General features: G+C 37.6%; 1 protein-coding gene across 1 annotated transcript in view; it reads left to right on the top strand.

Moving 5' to 3' along the window:
• Positions 1–21,012, top strand: part of LOC110291392 (EGF-like and EMI domain-containing protein 1) — a 699,291-nt gene that overhangs the window by 413,004 nt on the left and 265,275 nt on the right. The window contains 1 exon segment of the mRNA XM_085836072.1: positions 3,946–4,068. Coding sequence (XP_085692198.1) covers positions 3,946–4,068 — 123 coding nt within the window.

The following is a 21,012-nucleotide window of genomic DNA, read 5'->3' as shown; positions in this document are numbered from 1 at the left end:
GTGCTGGTCAGACTGAGAATCTTCTAACCTTAGATTCTTGATGAGCTCCCAGAGAAGGACTAGGAGGCGTGATGTTTTTGGAAAAGGTGTGTCACTGGAAGTGCTGCTTAGGTTTCAAAAGCCCACACCAAGCAACCCAGTGTGGCTTTCTCTTTCTGTCTGTTTGTTGCCTATGGGTCAACATGTAGCTCTCAGCTACTGCTCCAGCAACATGCATGATGCCATGTTCCCTCCTATGATGATAAAGGACTAACTCTCTGAAACTGTAAGCTTCCAATTAAATTCTTTCTTTTGTAAATGTCCTTGGCCATTCTGTCTGTTCACAGCAATAGAGCAGTGACTAAGACAGAGGTATACAAGATGATAAGATATTTGAAATATAGAAAAACATGTGATAGATGATAGATAGATAGGTAGATAGATAGATAGACAGATAGATAGATAATCAGTACACAAATACATACTTATAGGTGACAGACGATAGGTAAATATATAGGTAGATAGATAATAGGTAGATGGGAGATAGGTTATAGATCGATGACAGAAGATAGATAAGTTATAGAAAATGACAAATAACAGAAAGATATAAGGGAATTTGAAACTATCCTAGTAAAAATAAAGAAGAAAAATTATAATATAATATAAACATATTATTTACTCCATCTTCAAACATGTTCTATCTTCAAAATGAATTCAAAGAACAAGAATGGAGACCTAAGCACAGAGAGGAAAAGTTGGGTATTTAAAAGCTAGTATGAGTTAAGAAAAGCTTAACATAGTATATTCAGACATATATGTGAAATAGAAAAAAAATCCCTACAGTCACACAATTTACCCCAATGTATTTTTGCTGTATAATTGAATATATATATTTATATATATATATATATATATATACAAATAAGTATATATATATAATTGAATATAATATATATGTGTCAGATAAATTAAGCTCATAAGTCACACACACATTAGTACACAATACACACACATAGCTGCATGATGCAGGTGGTATAAGAAATGAATTCAAACATTTAAGTAAGAAAGAAAACCAATCAATGAAAACACATGGTAGAACTTGTGGCTCTAGCTATGTATGTAGCACAGGATGGCCTAGTAGGTCATCAATGGGAGGAGAGGCCTTTGGTCCTGTGAAGGCTCTATGCCCCAGTATAGGGAAATGCCAGGACCAGGAATGGGAGTGGGTGGGTTGGGGAGCAGGGAGATGGGGGAGGAGATAGGGAATTTTTGGAGGGGAAACTAGGAAAGGGGATAACATTTGAAATGTAAATAAAGAAGATATCTAATAAAAAATGGAAAACCAAATTATATTTGGAGGAAGGACAAAAGAAGAAGTAGTTCTAACTTGCTTTGTTCTCATCAAACATGGCAATAAGAAGCTGGCAGTACAAAAAGTGTGTGGGGAGTGGCCTGAAAAAAGTGAAAAAAAATACAGTCATATCATAAGTTTAGCCACTAAAATCATACTTAAAATCCTACCGGAATCCAAAAATATATTTAAAGGCACAATATATTGGTAAGGTTTATTTTAGAGATGAAAAAGCCAGTTGTTGTCAAAATCAAATAATTTTCTGTGTAGATTCAGTAGTGGTAAGACTTACCACTTGTTTATAATTCATATATGTATGAAATCAGAATGCTCTTAATCTGATCAGATGAATCTCCATAGATAACATGGAAATATAGATTCATTTTCATTCCTCTGATGTGCATGCTAAAAAAACCTCCTTTGAAACCTTGTAGGGAGATGAGATGGATTGTGAACATCTATTTAAGATTTTACTGTAAAACCAATAAGTGAAATAACCAACATTTTAAAAGTTAAACAAATTGACTATTTGAACAGAATTTTTAACAACTGTCAACCAAATGGCCAATAACATGAAAATGTTCTTAACCTAATTAATAACCAGGAAAATGCAAATTAAGTCACAACATGATGCTATTATAAAATTCTCAGAGGACCTGAAACAGACAAAAGGACATCGGAAACACTGGAGAAAACTAGTAGCACCTGGTTCCTAGTACACAGCTGATGGGAGTATGAATTAGAGTAATCTCTGTGGGAGAATGTTTAAGTATAAATAGTAACAAAGAGCAAGTCAGACTTTGTGATCCTATGATTTCAGTTGAGATATATTATCCAGTGGAAGTACTCGTGTGACTCCACTGAATGCTTACGTACATGAGAGTATCCATGTTACCATTCTTCAGAGTCATCGAAACCAAAAATCATGACCAATTACGCTTTATCTGTAAAACTGATAGATACACATTCTGATAGATCCACAGAAACAATATTATTAAGGAGTAAGGGGGCATGAACTGCAAGTTCATGCAGCACACCGATGTGTCTCAAAAGCACGATGATTAATGAAAGAAGGCAAATACACACACACACACACACAAAGATTCACAGTACAGGTTTGTACACACTACAAAAACAAAGTAGGACAAAATAAAAAAGCTGACTGATAAGCTTTCAAAAAGAACAAAACAACAAAACATCTGTGCCCTTCAGCTGTAGCTAGTGCTTCTTTGGACATTAGTCACAGCTGATCCTCACAGGAAGATCATGCTGGTAGTCTGGGGATTGGCTCAGCAGCAGAGCATTAGCTAGCACACACAAGCCTTCAGACTGGATCCCCTACTTTTAAAAATTGTCCTTGCACACTTTATTTTTGCAAAATCAAAATATATACTTTGTAGGATTGGATACTTTTTTGCATGGGTGACACACTTCACTGAATAGTTTTAAAACAAGCAGAGGCAGTTTCAAAGGGGGAAACGCAGTTAGAAACGTCTAATTAAGAGTCCCTGTAGCTCACTCTGCCTGTTACCTTTTCATTTGCAAGGTGGCAGTTAAGTTACTCAGGTTGGACACACAGATCCTCCATCTCTTTCTACTTGGCTTCTGCCATTCCACACTGGTTCCCCCTATCTCTTTCTGTCCCCAGTCTCCCATCCTCATCTACTCCTTTATGTTCCCCCTTCCCCACCACTCTCTTGCATCTGCATTCATCATATTGAGCAAGAGTCTATCAAGAACTACTCAGCATGTGGTAAACATGCTGAATTGAACAGAACTGTTCCACTGTTACCTGGCAGCTCTCTTCCTAGTGTGAAAACGTTTTAGAATACACCTCAGGTGTTATTTGGGTAGGATGAATGCACAAAATCGAGTTCTGTAATTAAAGATGACTTTTAGCTATGGGTTTAGAAGTAGGCACAACCAAGTCAGCTGTTTGACTGTCAAAACATGCTGGATAATACAGAACACTATCATAGTTTCTCCCTGCGTTCTGGATCTCATCCTGAAATGCTGGCTGCTATGAAATTTCTCTGTCATATGAACTCCAAAACTGTACAATGCTAAGGGCTCCTTATTTACCTATTCAAAAGTAGCACTTCAGATACCAAAGACTAGGAAGTGGGTATTTCTCCAGAGCACATTAGCTCTGATTAAAATGCAATCCTAGGGCTGGGGTACAGCTCACTAGATAAAGCAGTTGCTTCACAACCTGAGGTTGAATACTGTGCACAGTCAGTTACAGCAGTGCATATCAGTAAACCCAGTGCTTATATGTCAAGATGTGACAGAAACTGAGAGCTCACAAACTCTCAGGGTAACTGTTGTAGCATCCAACAGAAAGAACACGGCTGAAGGTAAGAACACCTGAGGTTGTCCCATGAGTTCCATCTTCATGTTGTGGCATGTGTAAGCTTACAGTCACACACATACTCATACCCACATGCACATACACACAGACACAAAACAAAATAAAAAGAGAGGCTCCTTTTTTTTCCTCCTTTAATCCTGAAGTGGAAGGAATGTCAAAATGTTGGATCAATTTTAGTAGGGACATTAAAGTTTCTGGGTGTTTAGGTTGCAGGGACTGATTCTATTTATCTATCCAATTGCAGATATAAATGAATGTGCTGTTGACAATGGAGGCTGTCAAGACCGATGCTGTAATACGATTGGCAGTTATTACTGCAGATGTCAAGCTGGCCAAAAGCTGGAGGAAGATGGCAGAGGATGTGAAGGTACCAGTTAAGACTGTCTGCTTGCTGATAAGGAAACAGAGAACATCTATATAATGCAAAAGACTTTTTTTTTCATCCAAAACCAGCTGAAGCACTTGTGTTAAATATTGTCAAGAGCATATCTTCTTCTACTTGTGCCTAGATTACCCATTAGAACACTTCAAGAAGCTTATTATAGGCAGTGTATGACTGTATGCTGGTAGTGCTTTTGCCGTGTTCTGATTATAGAATTCCAATCATTTATTTAAGTCCCAGAGTAAAGTACATTTTTAAAAGCCTTTCATTTATTTCTATAGCAAAAATATGTTGCTTCTCAGAAAATAGTCATAGTTACTAAAATAGAAATGGGGGACACAAGCTTACGTGGGGACAGCATCCTTGCATCAAACGAGCTTTTCTGCGAGTTTAATTTTTCTTTTCAAATTAATTCCTTTCATCTTTAATGTTTTAAATTCATCATCTTATTTACTTGACAGTCGTTGAGTTCCTGTTCTGCATTAGGCTTTATTCTATGCCTTAGAGATGTAAAATTAATGAGCAATAAATTCTTCCCTGAAGGAACTCATTGATTAGAGGCAAGGATGGAGACGTGTGCTCAGATCTTACAAACTGATGTGCTCAGGCATTTTTAAGTGGGGTTAAATGCACTGGAAACAATGAGATGAGGTCTTTACTCTCAGCTCTGCCCCTAATTGTATAACCTTGGGCAAGTTACTTAATCTCTCTGAGATTGGCATCATCTGTAAAATTTAGGATAATGTTAGCTCCTGAAACTGCCAGCAACGTTGCTCTGAGACCTAAATGAGACAATGTATTCAAAGCACTTAGCATGAAGGGTGGTGTAGCCTAGGCTCAGAGGATAACTGCTGTTTCCATTCAGCTTACCTGCTACTCCCTTGGGAAGGTAGGGACGTCAGAGGGCTTCCCTCTGAAGGCACTAAGCAGGGTCTCTAGCCTTCAAAGGTCATGTGTGTGACTCCGTTTTCTTCTTTGTCTTTTATTTTTATTTATTTTTCTAATTCACTCTATTCATATGCCTTATCATTTCATAAATTCAGGCATCATTATCTGTTGATTCTGCTTGGTTTTTTTTGGAGGATTGTGACTAGGAAAATATTTTAATTCTCTTGTGGACATTGATCTTATGAAATCTCACTTTCTGCCTCTCCAGCGAGTGTAGTGAGACAAATGTGAATAAAGAGGTAGAGAGAGTAAATAAAAGAAATCCCTAGTGTGGGAGCTAGACGGAGGTAATGACTTCATAGAGATTTCTCAGTGCACTGGCAGCTTGGATGGTTAGTCTCCTATACCATGGCTTGGATATGCTATAATATGGAAGCTTTCAGATCAGTGGCCAGGGATGGTCAAGTAAGAGAGTATCTGACCTTCTGAGATTTGCATTCTTCAGGGAAGGCCCTTCTGGGGAAGCATAAATTCACAAGGGCAACACTGTTCCTTCCATTCACTCACTTTCTTGGGTTAATATCTAACTTCGGGTGTGGATGGTAGTAGTGCTGCAGTATAGATTCAATATCAGAGGTGTCCAAGTTAAAAGAGAAAGATGACAACACATACTGCTCAGTGACATGTTGCTGACCTTCTCCTGTTCTGACAGGCAGTGACCTATGTGTTGTCCTTTTGCTGAAGATTGTCACAATCATCAATTTCATTGTCATAGAAGCATTTCACATGTCTAGCCCAACTAGTCACTAAGGCTAGATATAACAATTCTATTAGCATTTTATACCCATTATTAGCCTGGCAAAGCAGATTAGACTGTATACCTCAGTTCCCTGTTATCTGTTTCTTTTATATTTGAATCAAGATGCTCCATAAACACTGAAATATTTAGCAAGTAGTGTTTGGACAGTGTTGTCACACAGTTGGCTTTTTTTTTTTTTGACATTTTTCAGGACCAAGAACTGAGAATAGGGATGTGGAGGGAAGCCCCTTTCCCATAAAGAACCTCCCCTCCCTACCGCGCCCCCAAATCTCATTAATCTTAGTAGATTTTGCTTTTATTTCCTGATGTAACTGTTTAGTAGAGACTGTAATGCTCACTAGTTATGGTGCTAGCTCAGTTGCTGATGACGTGATGACTTTAAACATGTTCACATGCACAGTGTTGGTGTGAGTACACAATTCTCACCTCAAAGAGAGCACAAGATCATTTATTCTTTATTCACTTATGAGTGACCGTGGCCCCATCCTGGAAACACTGATTTAGCTTCGGCCATGTTAGCTAATATACTAGCAGTGCCATGAAACTTTTTAATAACAGAAAAAGGAAAGTGTTGGAGTCTGCTCCTAATGCTTTGATTCAATAGGGAATCTGCATGACCAAACACTAAAGGCCCTTTTCCCCAGTTGTGTTTTTTTTTTTTTTTTGATCAATCAATAACTATGCCAACAGCCAATGGCTGGGCATGGGGTGGGTGGGGGTGGAACCCTTAGACTTTTTCAAGCTAGGATGCAGAGAGAAATAGTGAGAATTGCCAGGATGCAAGGGGAGATAGAAGAGGAGAGCAACAAGAGAGACAGCCAACAAGCCATATGAGACTTAGGATACGTGGCCACTGGCCACTTCTCCAATTGGGCTGGGGTATCAGGGGAAGATTTAGTAGTACCCAGCCTTTGAGGTAGCCAATGCATTTTAAAAATAAGCTATGTATGTGTGTCTTTTATTTGCTGATCCAAAGACAGCTTCTGTGTAGCTGTTTGAGTGTGATCTACCAGGAAGACAAAGCAGTGAAGCAAAAACCCACCACTACAAGAAAGCATCAGTTTAGACCCTTTTTAGTGCATTGGTGGAAATATTAGTTAATTAGGTCACAAAATCTGGGAAATCTTGTGTTATCCACTATGCCCAGGCATTGGCTGTTGGCATCTTTATTGATCAAAGTTTTTAAGTTTTTATTCCAGTTATACAGTTACATGCATATTTAATAGTCCACTCCACCTATTTATCCATGGATTCATGCATTCAGTAATTCACTCATACATGCCCTAAAAATCCCTGTCCTAAGAAGTGTGCATCATGTCAAGCAAAGAACAGGAACTTTAGTTCTCTTACATTTAGTAGTTGTAAAATGTAAGGTTAGTTACTTAGTATAGGTTAGATTTCTGTCATCTATAAAACCAAGATAGCCATACTTAGTGTGATAGAGACTCAAGGATTGGACAAAATCACTGTGACAGTAAAAATTCTTTCTGCTGCTTCTTTGTAACTTCAGGCAAAGAGATGGATGTGTGTGTGTGTGTGTGTGTGTGTGTGTGAGTGTCATTGCTGGTCTCCCTCTGCCTCCTCACCTTCACTCACTCCCCTTTCTCCTAGAAATGGAATACATTACCTCAAGTACAGTTTTGTGGAAAGAAAATTGGCCATGGCTTTGGGCTCGCCTTGTATTTCCCCTTTGGGATCTGGAAATTGGATCTGTGAATGCCAGAAGATAATGACTGCTTCCATTAACCCTGCTACAATGTGTGTTTGGGCAGAACTAATCCCACACAGGCAAAACTGAGACCACAGTCTCCACCTGTGGTCAGACAGGTGGTTTACCCTATGAGTCCAAACAATTTTCACCCATAAGTTCTATTCTCAAGTCTTAAGTTTAACAAAATCTGCATTGATCATGTCTCCATCTGACAATTTTGGGTTAGAATTAGTTAAAATTCAGCCAGGCGACATATCTATCTTTTTTAACCTTCTCAAAATACTAATGAAACATTCTCCTAGTGCATAAGAGATGCTCAAGAAAATGCACATAAGTTGTTCTTTTTTTCTCTTTATTTCCTTCTATAATATTTGTTGTTGAAGGTTAAAAAATATGGCCAGCAGTATTTTCCCTCTCCAAGGAGCTTCCAGTTCAATAAAAGAGATAAGATGGGTATACAAACAGCCCTACTATAAGAGAGTAGAGTAAATATGAAGCAGGAAAAAGCAAAGTGCCAAGGGGCTTGAGAGCAGAAAAAGATCACCCAATGCTGAATTGAAATGAGCTAGAATGGGTCCGGCACAAATTAGTGTCCCGAGACTGAGTTTCCTCCTTCCACTTCCTTAATAAAGTTCCCTATTAGAAATTCACCCATTACTTCATGGCTTGCTGTCTCACTTGCTTTTGATTGACAACAAAAGGCAACTGGGTTCTTAAACAACAGAACTGTCAGGGCCGCAGCCATGGCAGCCTTCAGAGAAGATCTAAGGGCATTTTAGTACCCAAGTCTTTCAGACTAGAAAGGAATATCAGAAAACTCAAAACTGAAGCTTTGCTGTGAAAATTAAAACCCTCTCAATCTCTTTTTAGTCCCTCCTTTTAAATAATTAAGTAGTTTTCTCCTAATAATTCAAAAGAATCATTTCACACACACAGTTTAAGCAATGAGCTATATATTATCTATTATATATATATGTGTGTGTGTGTTATATAAATATATGTATATTCATATATATGTATATTAAATAGAGTTTAGCTCATACAAAGTCCCAGTAGGAGCGGGCTCCCTCTACAGGTTTCATAGGAACAGAAATGAAAAAAAAAAAAAAAGATGGCTGTCTATCACCTTTAGAGATTAAAAAGGGTATGTTAGCCAAATGTGGCACAGCCAACTAAGGAAGGAGGAGTTGTCTTGCTCATAATTTTCCATCTTGACTGGCAAGGAGGGTCAATAACTTTGACTGTTACTGTGGCAGTGTGAAGAAGTTGGCCATGCATCCAGAGTTAGGAAGCAGAAATGAATATGAGTGTTCAACTTTCTTTTGTCCCAGGACTCCAAGGCCATCCTCTAAACTCCCTCAAAGACACTCCTGGAGGTATGACTCCTAGATGATTACAAATTCAATTTGAGTTGACATGGAAGAGTCAACGTCACTTGGAGTGTTCCTTGTATTGGTATTCTAAGAGACAGAGGACCCAGAAATATGCTGTGTTTCCTGGAAAGGACGGGGAAGTTACACTCATGATACCTTAACAGTATGGCTTCCTAAACAAGATATGAAGAATGTCAATACTAATAAATATACTAACTTGGGGGTATAAGAATCTGATTACTTTGTCTGGAGGGATAAGTAAATTTACCCAGGGATGATCCCCCTGATTGGTCACCTACTATTAAGTGATCATTCCTGAAATCATGTACATACAAGCAACGCTAAATTGACTCAATAAATTTTATTTATATACTTATTCAAATATATGCAATAGTACAGACAAAGAGGCCATACATTTGAGAAGGTGTGTGGGGACATGAAAGAGGTAAAAAGGTAGGAACACAGGAGGGGTTGAAGGAAAAAAAAAAGAAGTAAGGAAATAATGTAATTATATTTTAATTAAATTTAAAAATACAATTAAACATAACAGCAACCTTCTGCCTCAGCCATCTGTGACAATTTCAAAGACAACTAATCATGGCATGGATGTACGTGAGGATTTGGGGAGCTGTAGAGAGATGATTTTGTGTATTGTAAGGATGTATCGCCTATCAATTAAAAAACTTATGGCCTGTAGGAAAGGGTAGAATAGAGCACGGGGCATCTGGGAAGCAGAGAGAATTCTGGGATAGAGCCAGGTGCCCAGGATCTACTGGGGAAGATGGATGTGTGGTGCCAGAGCACTGATAGCCAGCCTATTTTATTGTAGGTTAACATAATTGGATTATTTTAAGTTTTTATCAAGTCAGAGAAGAGCATAGATATATAATCAAGGTATTTGTAGATATACTTTGAGTCTGAGTCTTATTTCTGGGACCATGGGGCTTTGAGGAAGAACCAGGAACTGATTTCTACAGGGTGTTGTGTAAGGAGATTAGGTGGGGAGCACCTGCACTGAAGAGGCAGGATGCAGTATGGCACAAAACCCCTTGTTAATGTACGAGTAATCATCCAACTGGCAATATGAGAGACTGCTTAATGAGGAAGGCTCTTGCTGGCCAGGAACATGCCTAGAAAGGGGAACGATATGAACCTTGCCTGCTCTCTTCTTCACACTAAATAATGATGACCCAGTTCAGAGTTGAGACAGAGAAGAAAAGAAACGAGATGCTACCTGTCCTTCCGTCTGTGAAGGATTAAGGTCAGAGACAGGGGACAGACACAGGAAAAACAATGATCATTGAAAGTGATGCATCGCACAGCTGTAGCCTGTGCTGTAACTAAGCACAGGCTGCTGTGTTGTTAGGTTTTCTAGTTCCAACAAGCTGAGCAAGTGGGACATTTGCAATAGCACAGACACCCAAAAGGCGTGTGACACAAAGTCATCTACCTACTTCATGTACGTTTTCTTGTACATCAAATATTTCATGTACGTTTAAGTATTTTTGCATGTTCAAAATGGTCCCTTGCTAATTCATCAGAAATTGTTGGCTATAGTTAAAAGATTATCATAAGTTGAGTTCCATTAGAGATCAAATAAGCTGACTTGACATCATATGTTTTACACAAGGAAACTGGTAACTCCACATGCAAATCAATGATTAGAGAAGATTCAAGTCTCCAGAATGCAAGGAGCAGGAACTCCAAGCCAGTTATCTGGTTATTCATAACATAGTTCCTTAGACTATAAATAACCATCACATTTAAAGGCCTGATTGATCACTGGAAAATGCATTAAACCTGCAGCCAAGAGAACTGGGCAAGTTGCATTTCATTACCATTGTCTTTATGAAAAGTGAGTTGAGCAGGGGAGGGGGGAGGGGATAGAGGAACTTGGGTGGGGGGACCAGGAAAGGGGATAACATTTGAAATGTAAATAAAGACAATATCTAATTTTTAAAAGTGAGTTGATTTAACCTTGGGAAAGAATAAGTAGGCCTGGGAAAGCAGAACAGCTGTGTAAAGGGGCTGTGGTGAACTCAGTAATTAGGAGACAGCCAGGTCACACAGTACAGTGTGTCTTAAGCTCCAGTGTGTGTGATATCACCACAGGACATATTCAAATACACCTTCTGCCACAGCACGTGTGAAGATCTGAGCTCCTGGAGAGGTGGTACTGTAGCTCCCTAGACCACATTCTGTGTCGAAAAGCTTAACTTCTTTCTTTCTTTCTGTTGGTTTCAGAGATAATTAGAAAGCATTTGCTAATTATAATGTAGGTATAATGAAGGGGTGTACAAAATGGTGTGAAATGTAATCTCTGGTACTTTAAAAAGATAATTATATGAAGACACAACTCAAGTGCCCTATAGTTCATCCCCTTAAGATTTGCAAGTCCTCCATGGTTTTAGCAGACTCACACGTTCCTGCAGTTCTCACTACAGTCAATGTGAGGACGCTGGTGTCACTGAATAAAGAAGCATCTAAGATCACCTTACCTCACTGACACTCCTTTGGATCTAAGAAAATGAGAATTTACTTTTAGTCACTAAGGACCTAAAGACTTTCCCTCACCCCAACCACCAACTCTCTATGACTAGAATTTTATAGAATGCATCTTCCTGTAGCCTACTTCTTTCACGTATCATATTTTTTAAATAAAGTTCACTCCTATTGTAATATGTAGCAATAAGTACACTCTAGTTTATAACAGAGATTCACTACTACCTTGGAAATCTCTATGCAGACCAGACTGGTCTCAAACTCTGAGTGCTAGGACTAAAGTATATGCCACTATGCCCAGCAACAGTACTTCATTTATTTTTATACCTAAATTATTTTTATAAAGAGACATATCATTTCCCGTCTGCACCTTTGTCAGCTAATGGGCAACAGAGGTGCCACTACTGTGGACATATGTCATTCTCATTTACACAGAAGTGGGATGGATGTATATTGAATGGCTTAGCTACATGGCCTGATAGAGATAAGGCCTCTTGGATTGTGCAGGGTATATTATTAGTGTATGTTTTATTAGAGCTTCAACTCAATTTGTAATTCTGTATGGAAATGGGCAGGTGCAGTTTGTACTTTTTGATGGAGCATCTCAGAATTGAGAATGATCTGATGAAACTGAGATTTCTGATAGCCTTTAAATTTGGGATGGTTAAGGGAGTCAGACTGCCCAGCTATTGACATCTACATGCTGTGAGTGTAGAGAATAAGCATATTAGAACCATAGGAAAATGGAAATATCAAGGTCTTTGTAACTAGTGAAAATAATATAGATCAAAATATTGAATGATATATTTCACATGTAATAAAGAATATCTTTCTTTTTAATTCTCAATTTATTTGGGGGATTATAATATAATAACATCCTTTACCCCTTCCCTGTCATGACCTCTTTATTCATTAATTGTTATGAAATGCATATATGTACAGTACATACATATGAATTCCCAAGTACAGCCTGATCGATCTATAAAATGTTTTATATATATATATATATATATATATATATATATATATATGTGTGTGTGTGTGTGTGTGCTGACCAATAAGTGAATCTTTAAAACACCTTGGTCTTGGGTGTCACAACTAAATCAGATTTCTGAACATGTCTATTACTTTACAAAGGCTTCCAATGCATTTTATTATTTAAAAATCTTCACTGGGTCTCTACACATGAATCTGCCATAGCTTTGATATTCCCATCTGGCAGTGCCTGCTTTTCCTCTTTCTTATGGGCCTCTGTTTTCTTCTTGTGCTAACTCTTAGTTTTGTCCATTAAAGCCTATGTAAAGTCATTAATGAGAAGTAAGATAAAAGACAGAACATTCTGCTTCATGTTTTCATTAATTATGTTGCTGGGGCATAATATTTATCAGTGCACAAGTCTAGTTGTCAACAAGTCTTCTCTTTGATGAGATGACCTATCTATGTGTTTATTCCTCTTGCTATTCCTAGCATTTCACTTTGTTATGTCAATGAAAATGAAATTGCCAGCTGGTTTTCAGGGAGAAGTGAGCAACGACTGTTTCATTAAAGAAAGGCTATACATATACATATAAGCAAACAAAATCAATACATGCTTTAAAATTTATTTTTGCTTAAAATGCATTCTTTCTTGAAAAAAGTATGGTTTCTTTCAGGATGAGAATGTGAGAATGTTGAGTATAAGTAATAGTTCCTAAAGGAGAATAAAACATGTATGTATATGTGTATGTGTATTTGCATATGTATAGATATATATGTGTATGTATATATGTATATGTGTATTTATATATTTGTGTGTATGTATGTATGTGTATGTGCATATATGTATGTATATATATTTGCTGTGTATGTGCATATATATTTATGGGGGGTGAATGCATATATATGTGTATATATACATATTCATATATATACACATACGTGTGTGTGTGTGAAATTTATTGTCATCAAGGTATAGAGAACATTCAGGTACCAGTGTCGTTTCAGATGTGTAAGTGTAATCCTACAGCTTTACAAGGGGTGCTTGCCATACACTCTGAGAGCTGGAATTCTGAGGAAGACAGTAGTGAGTGATAAGTAGAAGTTATGATGTAAAGATGTAAAATCTAACCCCTCTCCCAAATTCCACAGTTATGATTAGGGCATAGATCATCTTAAAATATCAGAGAGAGTGACATAGAGAAAGCACATGCCACAGATGAGCCCTCCAGATGTGCCAGGGACCACGGTGTCTGCCTGTACCTTCAGATACATTTGAAGAGACTGCTTTTTATTTAGAGGTTCTGTCTGCATCTTGTGAAATGAATAAATAGATTCACAGACCTCTAATGTACTACCTTGTAGTCAATATATATGTGTTGAGGAACTGCCCATCAATTGTTCATATCAGTAGTCAATCAGCAGCAGATTTTCAATAGGAAAACAGAACATGAATGGGTTTCACAAGCAATTCCTTGATTCCATCATTCTTCATTGGAGAGGAATAACCATAGTTTCAAAAAACATTTTTGGTAAAATTATCAAAACTTACTAATTAATTAAAAACACAGCTTGGGGCTGGTGTGATGCCTCAGTGGCTAAAATCACTTGCTGTTCTTGTTTGGAACTCAGGTTTGGTTCTCAGTACCCACATGGTGGCTCACAACTGTCCATAAACTCCAGTTCCAAAAGATCTGACACCTTTCTCTGTTCTCTGTTGGCATTAGGCACATGAATGATACATATACGCCCATGTAGGAAAACATTTGTATGTATAAAGTTAAGTATATCCCTTTAAAAATCAGAATAGCTGAAATTCTAAACTCAGAAATTTTTGTTGTTGTTTTTCATTTTTGCTCATAATATAAGTTATATTTATAATGCTCATTTTGTGGAATAAAAATACTTAAGTGTAGATAAATATATGATTCAAATTCTTAACCAACATTTTATGTGTTTGTTTAATGAGTATACTTCACATGAGCTTACACAGTAACCAAAGGTTGATAGAAGCATCAGAAATGATTATTAAGGCATAGCTGTCTTTGAGATGCTGCTTCTCATGAATCCTTTCTAATCATATGCTATTGATGGGAACAAGAGATCCAAAGAAATCAAGGTCAACCTCTTGGAGAGGGTAACAAAATCAGACATATTTGTTTTAAGTCGACACACATCAAACAAAACAAAACATAAAATTAAATCTATTTCCAAAGACCTCCTTACATATTTTAAGGAAATGTTTGGCAAAGCTAGGTTTACACCTCTGTGATGTGAACACTCTGAGGGCAAGAGAAGTGTGATTAGGAATTTGAGGGCATCCCTGTGTATAGAGTAATTTCAAGGTGGCTACATGAGACCCAGACTCTATCAAACAGAGTAAAAGGAAAGAAAAGGTAGAGAAGACTTTGACAAGCAACATTGGTAAAGTAGAATTATGGAGAAAAAGAAAATGACATCTACACATGCCCAAGGAAAGAGCCTTACTCAAAACTATGCACAATTGAATACATAAGGCTAATTTTCTCACTGGTTAAGTTTCATCTCATTCCATTTGTCAAGGCTCTGGAATGGCTTCTAATTTAACTTCTATATATACTTGGGTCAAGCCAATAAAGTATTGAAAAAATTAAAGGATGCTTTCTATGGCAGAAGACTGAAGTAATAAGGAATTATTAAGAAACAAAGTACATTCTAAATACTACAGTACTTTACCCATTGTATATGGACACAGACATAAAGAACTTCTCACTGGAATGAGCCCCAAACCATGTTGAGAAGCCAGCATGCTCACTGATGACAGAAAGGCCCCAGTGTGGGAGGCTTGTGACCAGTGTTCAGTGAATGACAGAATAGTCTCTGCATGAATTTCAACATCAGAAGTTGGAAATATGGCTTTATTAACAAGCAGATATCTGCTCTGTATGACACTGGAGAAATTTCAGGGAGATCACTTTTCATTGTGCCCTAGTGGGAAGCACAAAAAGCTGGTAGTCACTGGGTTATGCCTGCCACCAGTCACTGCCACAGGCAGATGGGGAGGAAGCCCACTTGTTCTGCAGGTGCTAGAAAGGCCACCTGCTCCATAGAAGCTGGTATTGGAGATGCTGAGTGTAAGGCAGAAACCTGGTAGTAAAAGTTAGAAGCCATCCATATTGGAGGAGACAAAAGCTGGAGAAGCTGACTCTGAGAAGCCTGAGCAGACTGCCAGAGCCATGTGCTGATTAGGTCACACATGGAGAGGCCATTTACTTTGAGGGTCCAGACAATGAGCAAGCTGCACTAGGAGTTTGTCCATAAGAATAGACTAGTTTCAGGAAAAGACTGTGATTACCTCACAGTGTCTTACCACTTACTCTACAGTGCCCACTAATAACAAGGCCCAGCATCACTGTTCACTTACAGAAAGAAATTAACCACAGTCTCATCCATTCTCACAGATAAGGCAACAAGAAAATTGAGAGCAAGGGGTTAGTATGCCAGCAGTCAGCATGCTTTCCAGTGATGCACCCTCACCTCACAAAAGAATGAGAATTCTAAGTGCCTGTCCTTTGCCATGATTTGGATACTCTCCTGAAAGAAATGATGTCCTCACTACTCATTGGCCAATGCTGTTATATGGCTTGCATGGGCCAATAGCACATGGGTGATAGCAGTGCAGCATCCATTTCAGTCATAATAGAAGTTTTAAATGCAAGTTCACTGTTCAGTCTGGAATCCTGTATCTAATGCTTTTTCTGTGTTTATAGAAAAGGGCTTGCTAGTTGCTGGTTGGCTTATTATGATCATGCTATTCAAATTATGACACAAACTTCCAGTCCATCCTTCAGTGTATTGAATTCAACTGCATCAGGGAGTATAGAAAGACAGGGCCCACCTTGGACCAAAACAGAATTCATCAGTAGTCATATGAGAGAAGTCTTTTTTTTTTAATTTATTTATTTAGTATATGTAAGTACACTGTAGCTGTCTTCAGACACCCCAGAAGAGAACATCAGATCTCATTACATCTCACTACAGATGGTTGTGAGCCACCATGTGGTTGCTGGGATTTGAACTCAGGGTCTTTGGAAGAGCAGTCAGTGCTCTTAACCTCTGAGCCATCTCTCCAGCCCGAGAGAAGTCTTGAGAAACAGTTATGCGACGTCATATTAGCCTTCCATGGTTACAATTCTGAAGGTCAGAGATGAGAATATCATTGTCATCCTTGATTCCTTAGTGTGCAGAGGAATCCTCTACCTTACTTTAATTCTTATTTTGCCAATTTTGATGATGTACTGCCAACATGAACATTGATTTCATATTTTTGTTATCAAATATCCTCAATTTGTTTTGGACATTGGTCTGTAACTTTTGATTCTACTGTTGTTGGTGGTGGTGTTGCTGCTGCTACTGTTGTCATTGTTGTTGTTGTTGTTTCAAGACAGGGTATTTCTGTGTAGTCCTGGACTCACTTTGTAGACAGACTGGACTCAAACTCACAGAGATATGCCTGCCTCTTCCTCCCAAGGGCTGAGATTAAAGGTACACGCCACCACAACTGCTGAACTTCTGGTCCTAGTGAAACTCCATAGACTTCTCTATGTCCTTTTGTTGAGGAGATAGGTTCCAGTTAGCAACATTGGGTCACAAACTTCTCATGGAACATTGCTCAGCTTGATTTACCCCCCCTCATACCAAATGAAGACTCAGTATCTTTATTTGTCTCTGTTCTCATATCACTTTGGACAAAAAGTTCATTAAAACTTCACATAGTATGCTGTCTCATTTCTCATTTTGCCCATATCTCTCATTGGCTTAAGATAACTTGGAGCTAAGGGTCTTGGATTAACTTTGTAATATCTCTGATCTATGACTTGAGGAGAGCCTGGTTTATGGCAAAGTGTCCATGTAGGATGAATGGCTGGACAAATAGATTAATGCTATTGGCAGATAAAAATGGTCAATTTCTATGAAAAGGTGTTTCTTACATAGCAAAGTATTATCTTCAGAATATAGCACAGTACAACTTGCATACCCAAATCAACAGCAAGAAGTCCATTGGTTGATAAAATCTTTATCTGTATAATCCTAAAATTATTGATAGATTTCTAAGGCTCAACCTCACAAGCTTACATTCATGAGTTCCTCAAACATAATCTATAATGCTTGAGCACTAAAGTATTTTTTTTCTTTGAACAAGGAAGACAGTGCTTGTAATGGGATAGGAAATGAAGTTTGACAGTCATAGGGATTTTATACTCTGGGTGAAAACCTAAGTGACAAAGAAGTCTTTGACATAACATACAGATTGTTCTGAAACAAACTTTAAATTTAAAAGTCATGTGAACTGAATATATTCTAAATCACATGGTTTCAACATTTCTTTGCTTAGGATGGTGTATGACTCAGATTTTCGAATGTTTTTGAACAGGCAAGCTATTCAGTGTATAAATACGTTGTGTCATGCTTAAGCTTAACCTTGATCATGTAAAAAATGTATGTAATTGTTGAATACACTTAAGAAATACTGTATCAGCCAAGCTGTTCCTGTTTGACTTTCCATGGGAATATTTGCCTGAGTAAATGTTACTCTGTCCATTGACTTGCCTGCTATGTGATATACATTTTTTCATACTAAATTCAGGAAATACAGATATCAGGAATATATCAGGAAAAATATCAGGAAAAACAGATATCCCTAGGACCAGCTATATTTTTTATTGGTATATCAAACCATGTTTTTCATGAGACGCCTAAAAGCTACAGCACTATTGAAAAATCCTTGTTTCTTTGGACTCATTTGATATACCCTTAATAAAGTTTAAAAACAATCCATAGTAGATTTCTCAGGAAGCTTGGAGCTGCCACCACTCTCATTAGTACTCCGATTTTAAGCACTGTTTTTGGCATGAATATTGGCAAATGTTAGTAGGATTGTTTAATATTGAAATACTGGTGGCTGAAGGGACAGGATGCTCAATTATTCAAAAAAAAAAAAAAAAAAAAAAACCAGACAGTTAGGTTGCTATTTAGAGTAGCTTAACAAACACAATTGCACCTTGTCTTTACTTTCAAAGGGCAGGCTTGTATTCATTTCCTCAAATATGTAGTTCATTGAAAATGCCAACATTTCTAAGTGGTTTTGCATGAGAAGAAAGAGTTGATTGAAACAAAAATACCGCTGGCTTGTTAAAACAGGAATGTTTTATGATTGACAACTAGTTCACACAACATTTATTCAATTGGCAATATTATATAAAAATAAAAAAACATATCCCCTGCCTCACCTACTGTTTTCAGAAAAGTCAAGCAATTAGATTCATCACAACCATTGTCTTTTTGATTCTGTGGGATTAACTATCTGCAAGGGTATGCTTTTGGTCCCCAGCATGCTTGCAGATGTGTTCCCTTACCTACATTTCCTTAATCAGAGCATGTTAGCAAAGGTAACCCTGATGGAATCTGCTTGACGAATGAGAAGGGAGCCCTTGTTAATGTGGAAATCGTCTGCCTCAGTGTCACTTAGATGCTTACATAAATATAGGAGCGAAGGGGCAGTCAAGCCGAGTTCCTTGGAATTCATTTGCAGTAAGACCACTAAATTAGTGGAAATTTAAGAGAATATCCATCTAAGGAAGTCAGATAAATCTGACTTTGGCTACTAACTTGCCTGCTATGTGACATATACTATTTTCCCAGTAAGCGCAGGTCTCCAGATCTGCATGTATGGTTCTTTGAGTTCTAGATGCAGCACCATGGACAGTGGAGGGCAACATTCTTCCAACCACTTCTTTAAAGTGTATTAGTTTCATTTTCATCTTACATTTGGTTTGTAAATTAATACTAAGAATCTTCAAAATGATACCATTTACTCTCCTTACATTTTAGCATGCTTTCTTGCATCCAGTAATGACTATTCACAATGAAAATGAAATACAAGTTTATTAAATTCTAAACTCAGAAAACTATTTTTTTTCTTTTTATTGGCAGTGAGGGGGAACACAAAGCATGGTTATCATACGAGTATCCTCCTAGCAGATTTAAACTAACAAGCAGATGTCATATACTTTAAAATTGTCACTTGTTTGTCCTCCGGAGCGTGACCTTGGATCTTCCTCTTATATTCAGCTTTGATTGCACAACTCAGACACCCCACTCTTTGGAGATAAAGCTGGGAAGGTGCTCACTTCTAACATGGTTTTAAAAACATTTTGGCTCAGGTGTTAATTTGGAATTATAGGATAGAGATTTGAACAAATGAATTGCCACTGCTTGATTATATTAGCTCTACTTTTTAAATCAGTATGTCTGATTCTCAAATCTATTAATTTCATATTATTATCTGAAATGATCTTAAAGGCTTCAGGACATTAGTCCAATGATAGGTAAAAGTAACGAAATATGTTATATTTTGAAATCATTATCCAACTTGCTTGATTGGCAGACCTCAATGTTTCATTCCTAATAATTACTTAATCTGGCATGAGACAAGTAGGACCAAATGAGATAATTGAGCATCCTGGATTCCTGGGTGCCATTCAGTAAATGGCATTCTTCATGGCACTGTGAGCAAAACCTGGGAATGCTACACTCACCAACCTTTCCTGGGCATAAAGTAATACTTGCTCATTCCCAAGGTTTGATTTCACTTTAGGGATTCTGTTTACATTTACTTTTTAGTACTATTTGTCACAAGCTACAGTTATCTGAGAGGGGACAACCCCTATTCGAAAGAATGTCTCCCACAAGATTACCCTGTAGGCAAGTCTGTGGGGTTTTTTCTTGATAGATGATTGATATGAAGGTCTCAGTCTCCTGGGCACAAGGGCTCTTGGATGCTATAAGAAAGCAAACTGAGCTGTCGGGAAAAGGATGCCAGTAAGCAGCATTGTGCCATGGCCTCTATCAACTCCTGTCTTCAGGTTCCTGTCTTGAGCTCCTGCCCTGACTTCTTCACTCAGTAAGGAACTGTGATATGAACATGTAAGAAAGATTAAACCCTTTGCTCTCCAGGTTGCTTTTGTTCCTGTCTAGAAAGCAAACTAAGACACTTATCTTAACTCCCCTCAGCTGTTTCTGCAGCTGTATATGCAGAGACCTGCAGCTTAGAGTGTTATCACCACAGTGTGCCAGGCAAGACCTGGGCTTTTCCCATAGTGCTTTATGCATTGTTTTCTCTCCCTTATTATGCTATTAACATTCTCTAGGAGAAATTTTACACTCTCTTTTGCTATTTAAAACGTTGCTGCATGGTTAATACTAATCTTAGTGTGTTATTTTTATTACCCAAGAGTCAGAAACAATCCCTTTGAGGTTAATGAGACATTAGGATGGCTTCGGGATTTCATATCTAGGTTACTCTTTTTTGAAAGCTATATGTAAGAATGACTTAGAACCATTCAGAAGGATTTAGGGTATGATTTATAATATGATATAGTTAAAATACTATACACACACACACACACACACATATATATATATATACAAATAATTTGAACTTTCAGGTATAATGTGGTTTTTTTTTCTTTTGTGTCACATAAATGATAATACTACCCAAATTTGCTAAGAGCATCCTGATTTGTATGAGCATATTCTTTTTAATGAAGATGACTTTTTAAAGATGTTAAGTTTTATAACATCTACATGAATTAATTTTAAAACAATATTATTCAAAAATT

Source organism: Mus caroli, unplaced genomic scaffold, assembly GCF_978045245.1.
Source record: "Mus caroli unplaced genomic scaffold, Mus_caroli_1 scaffold_3, whole genome shotgun sequence".
NCBI classification, from domain to species: domain Eukaryota; kingdom Metazoa; phylum Chordata; class Mammalia; order Rodentia; family Muridae; genus Mus; species Mus caroli.
This window is presented reverse-complemented; position numbering and strand designations above follow the sequence as displayed.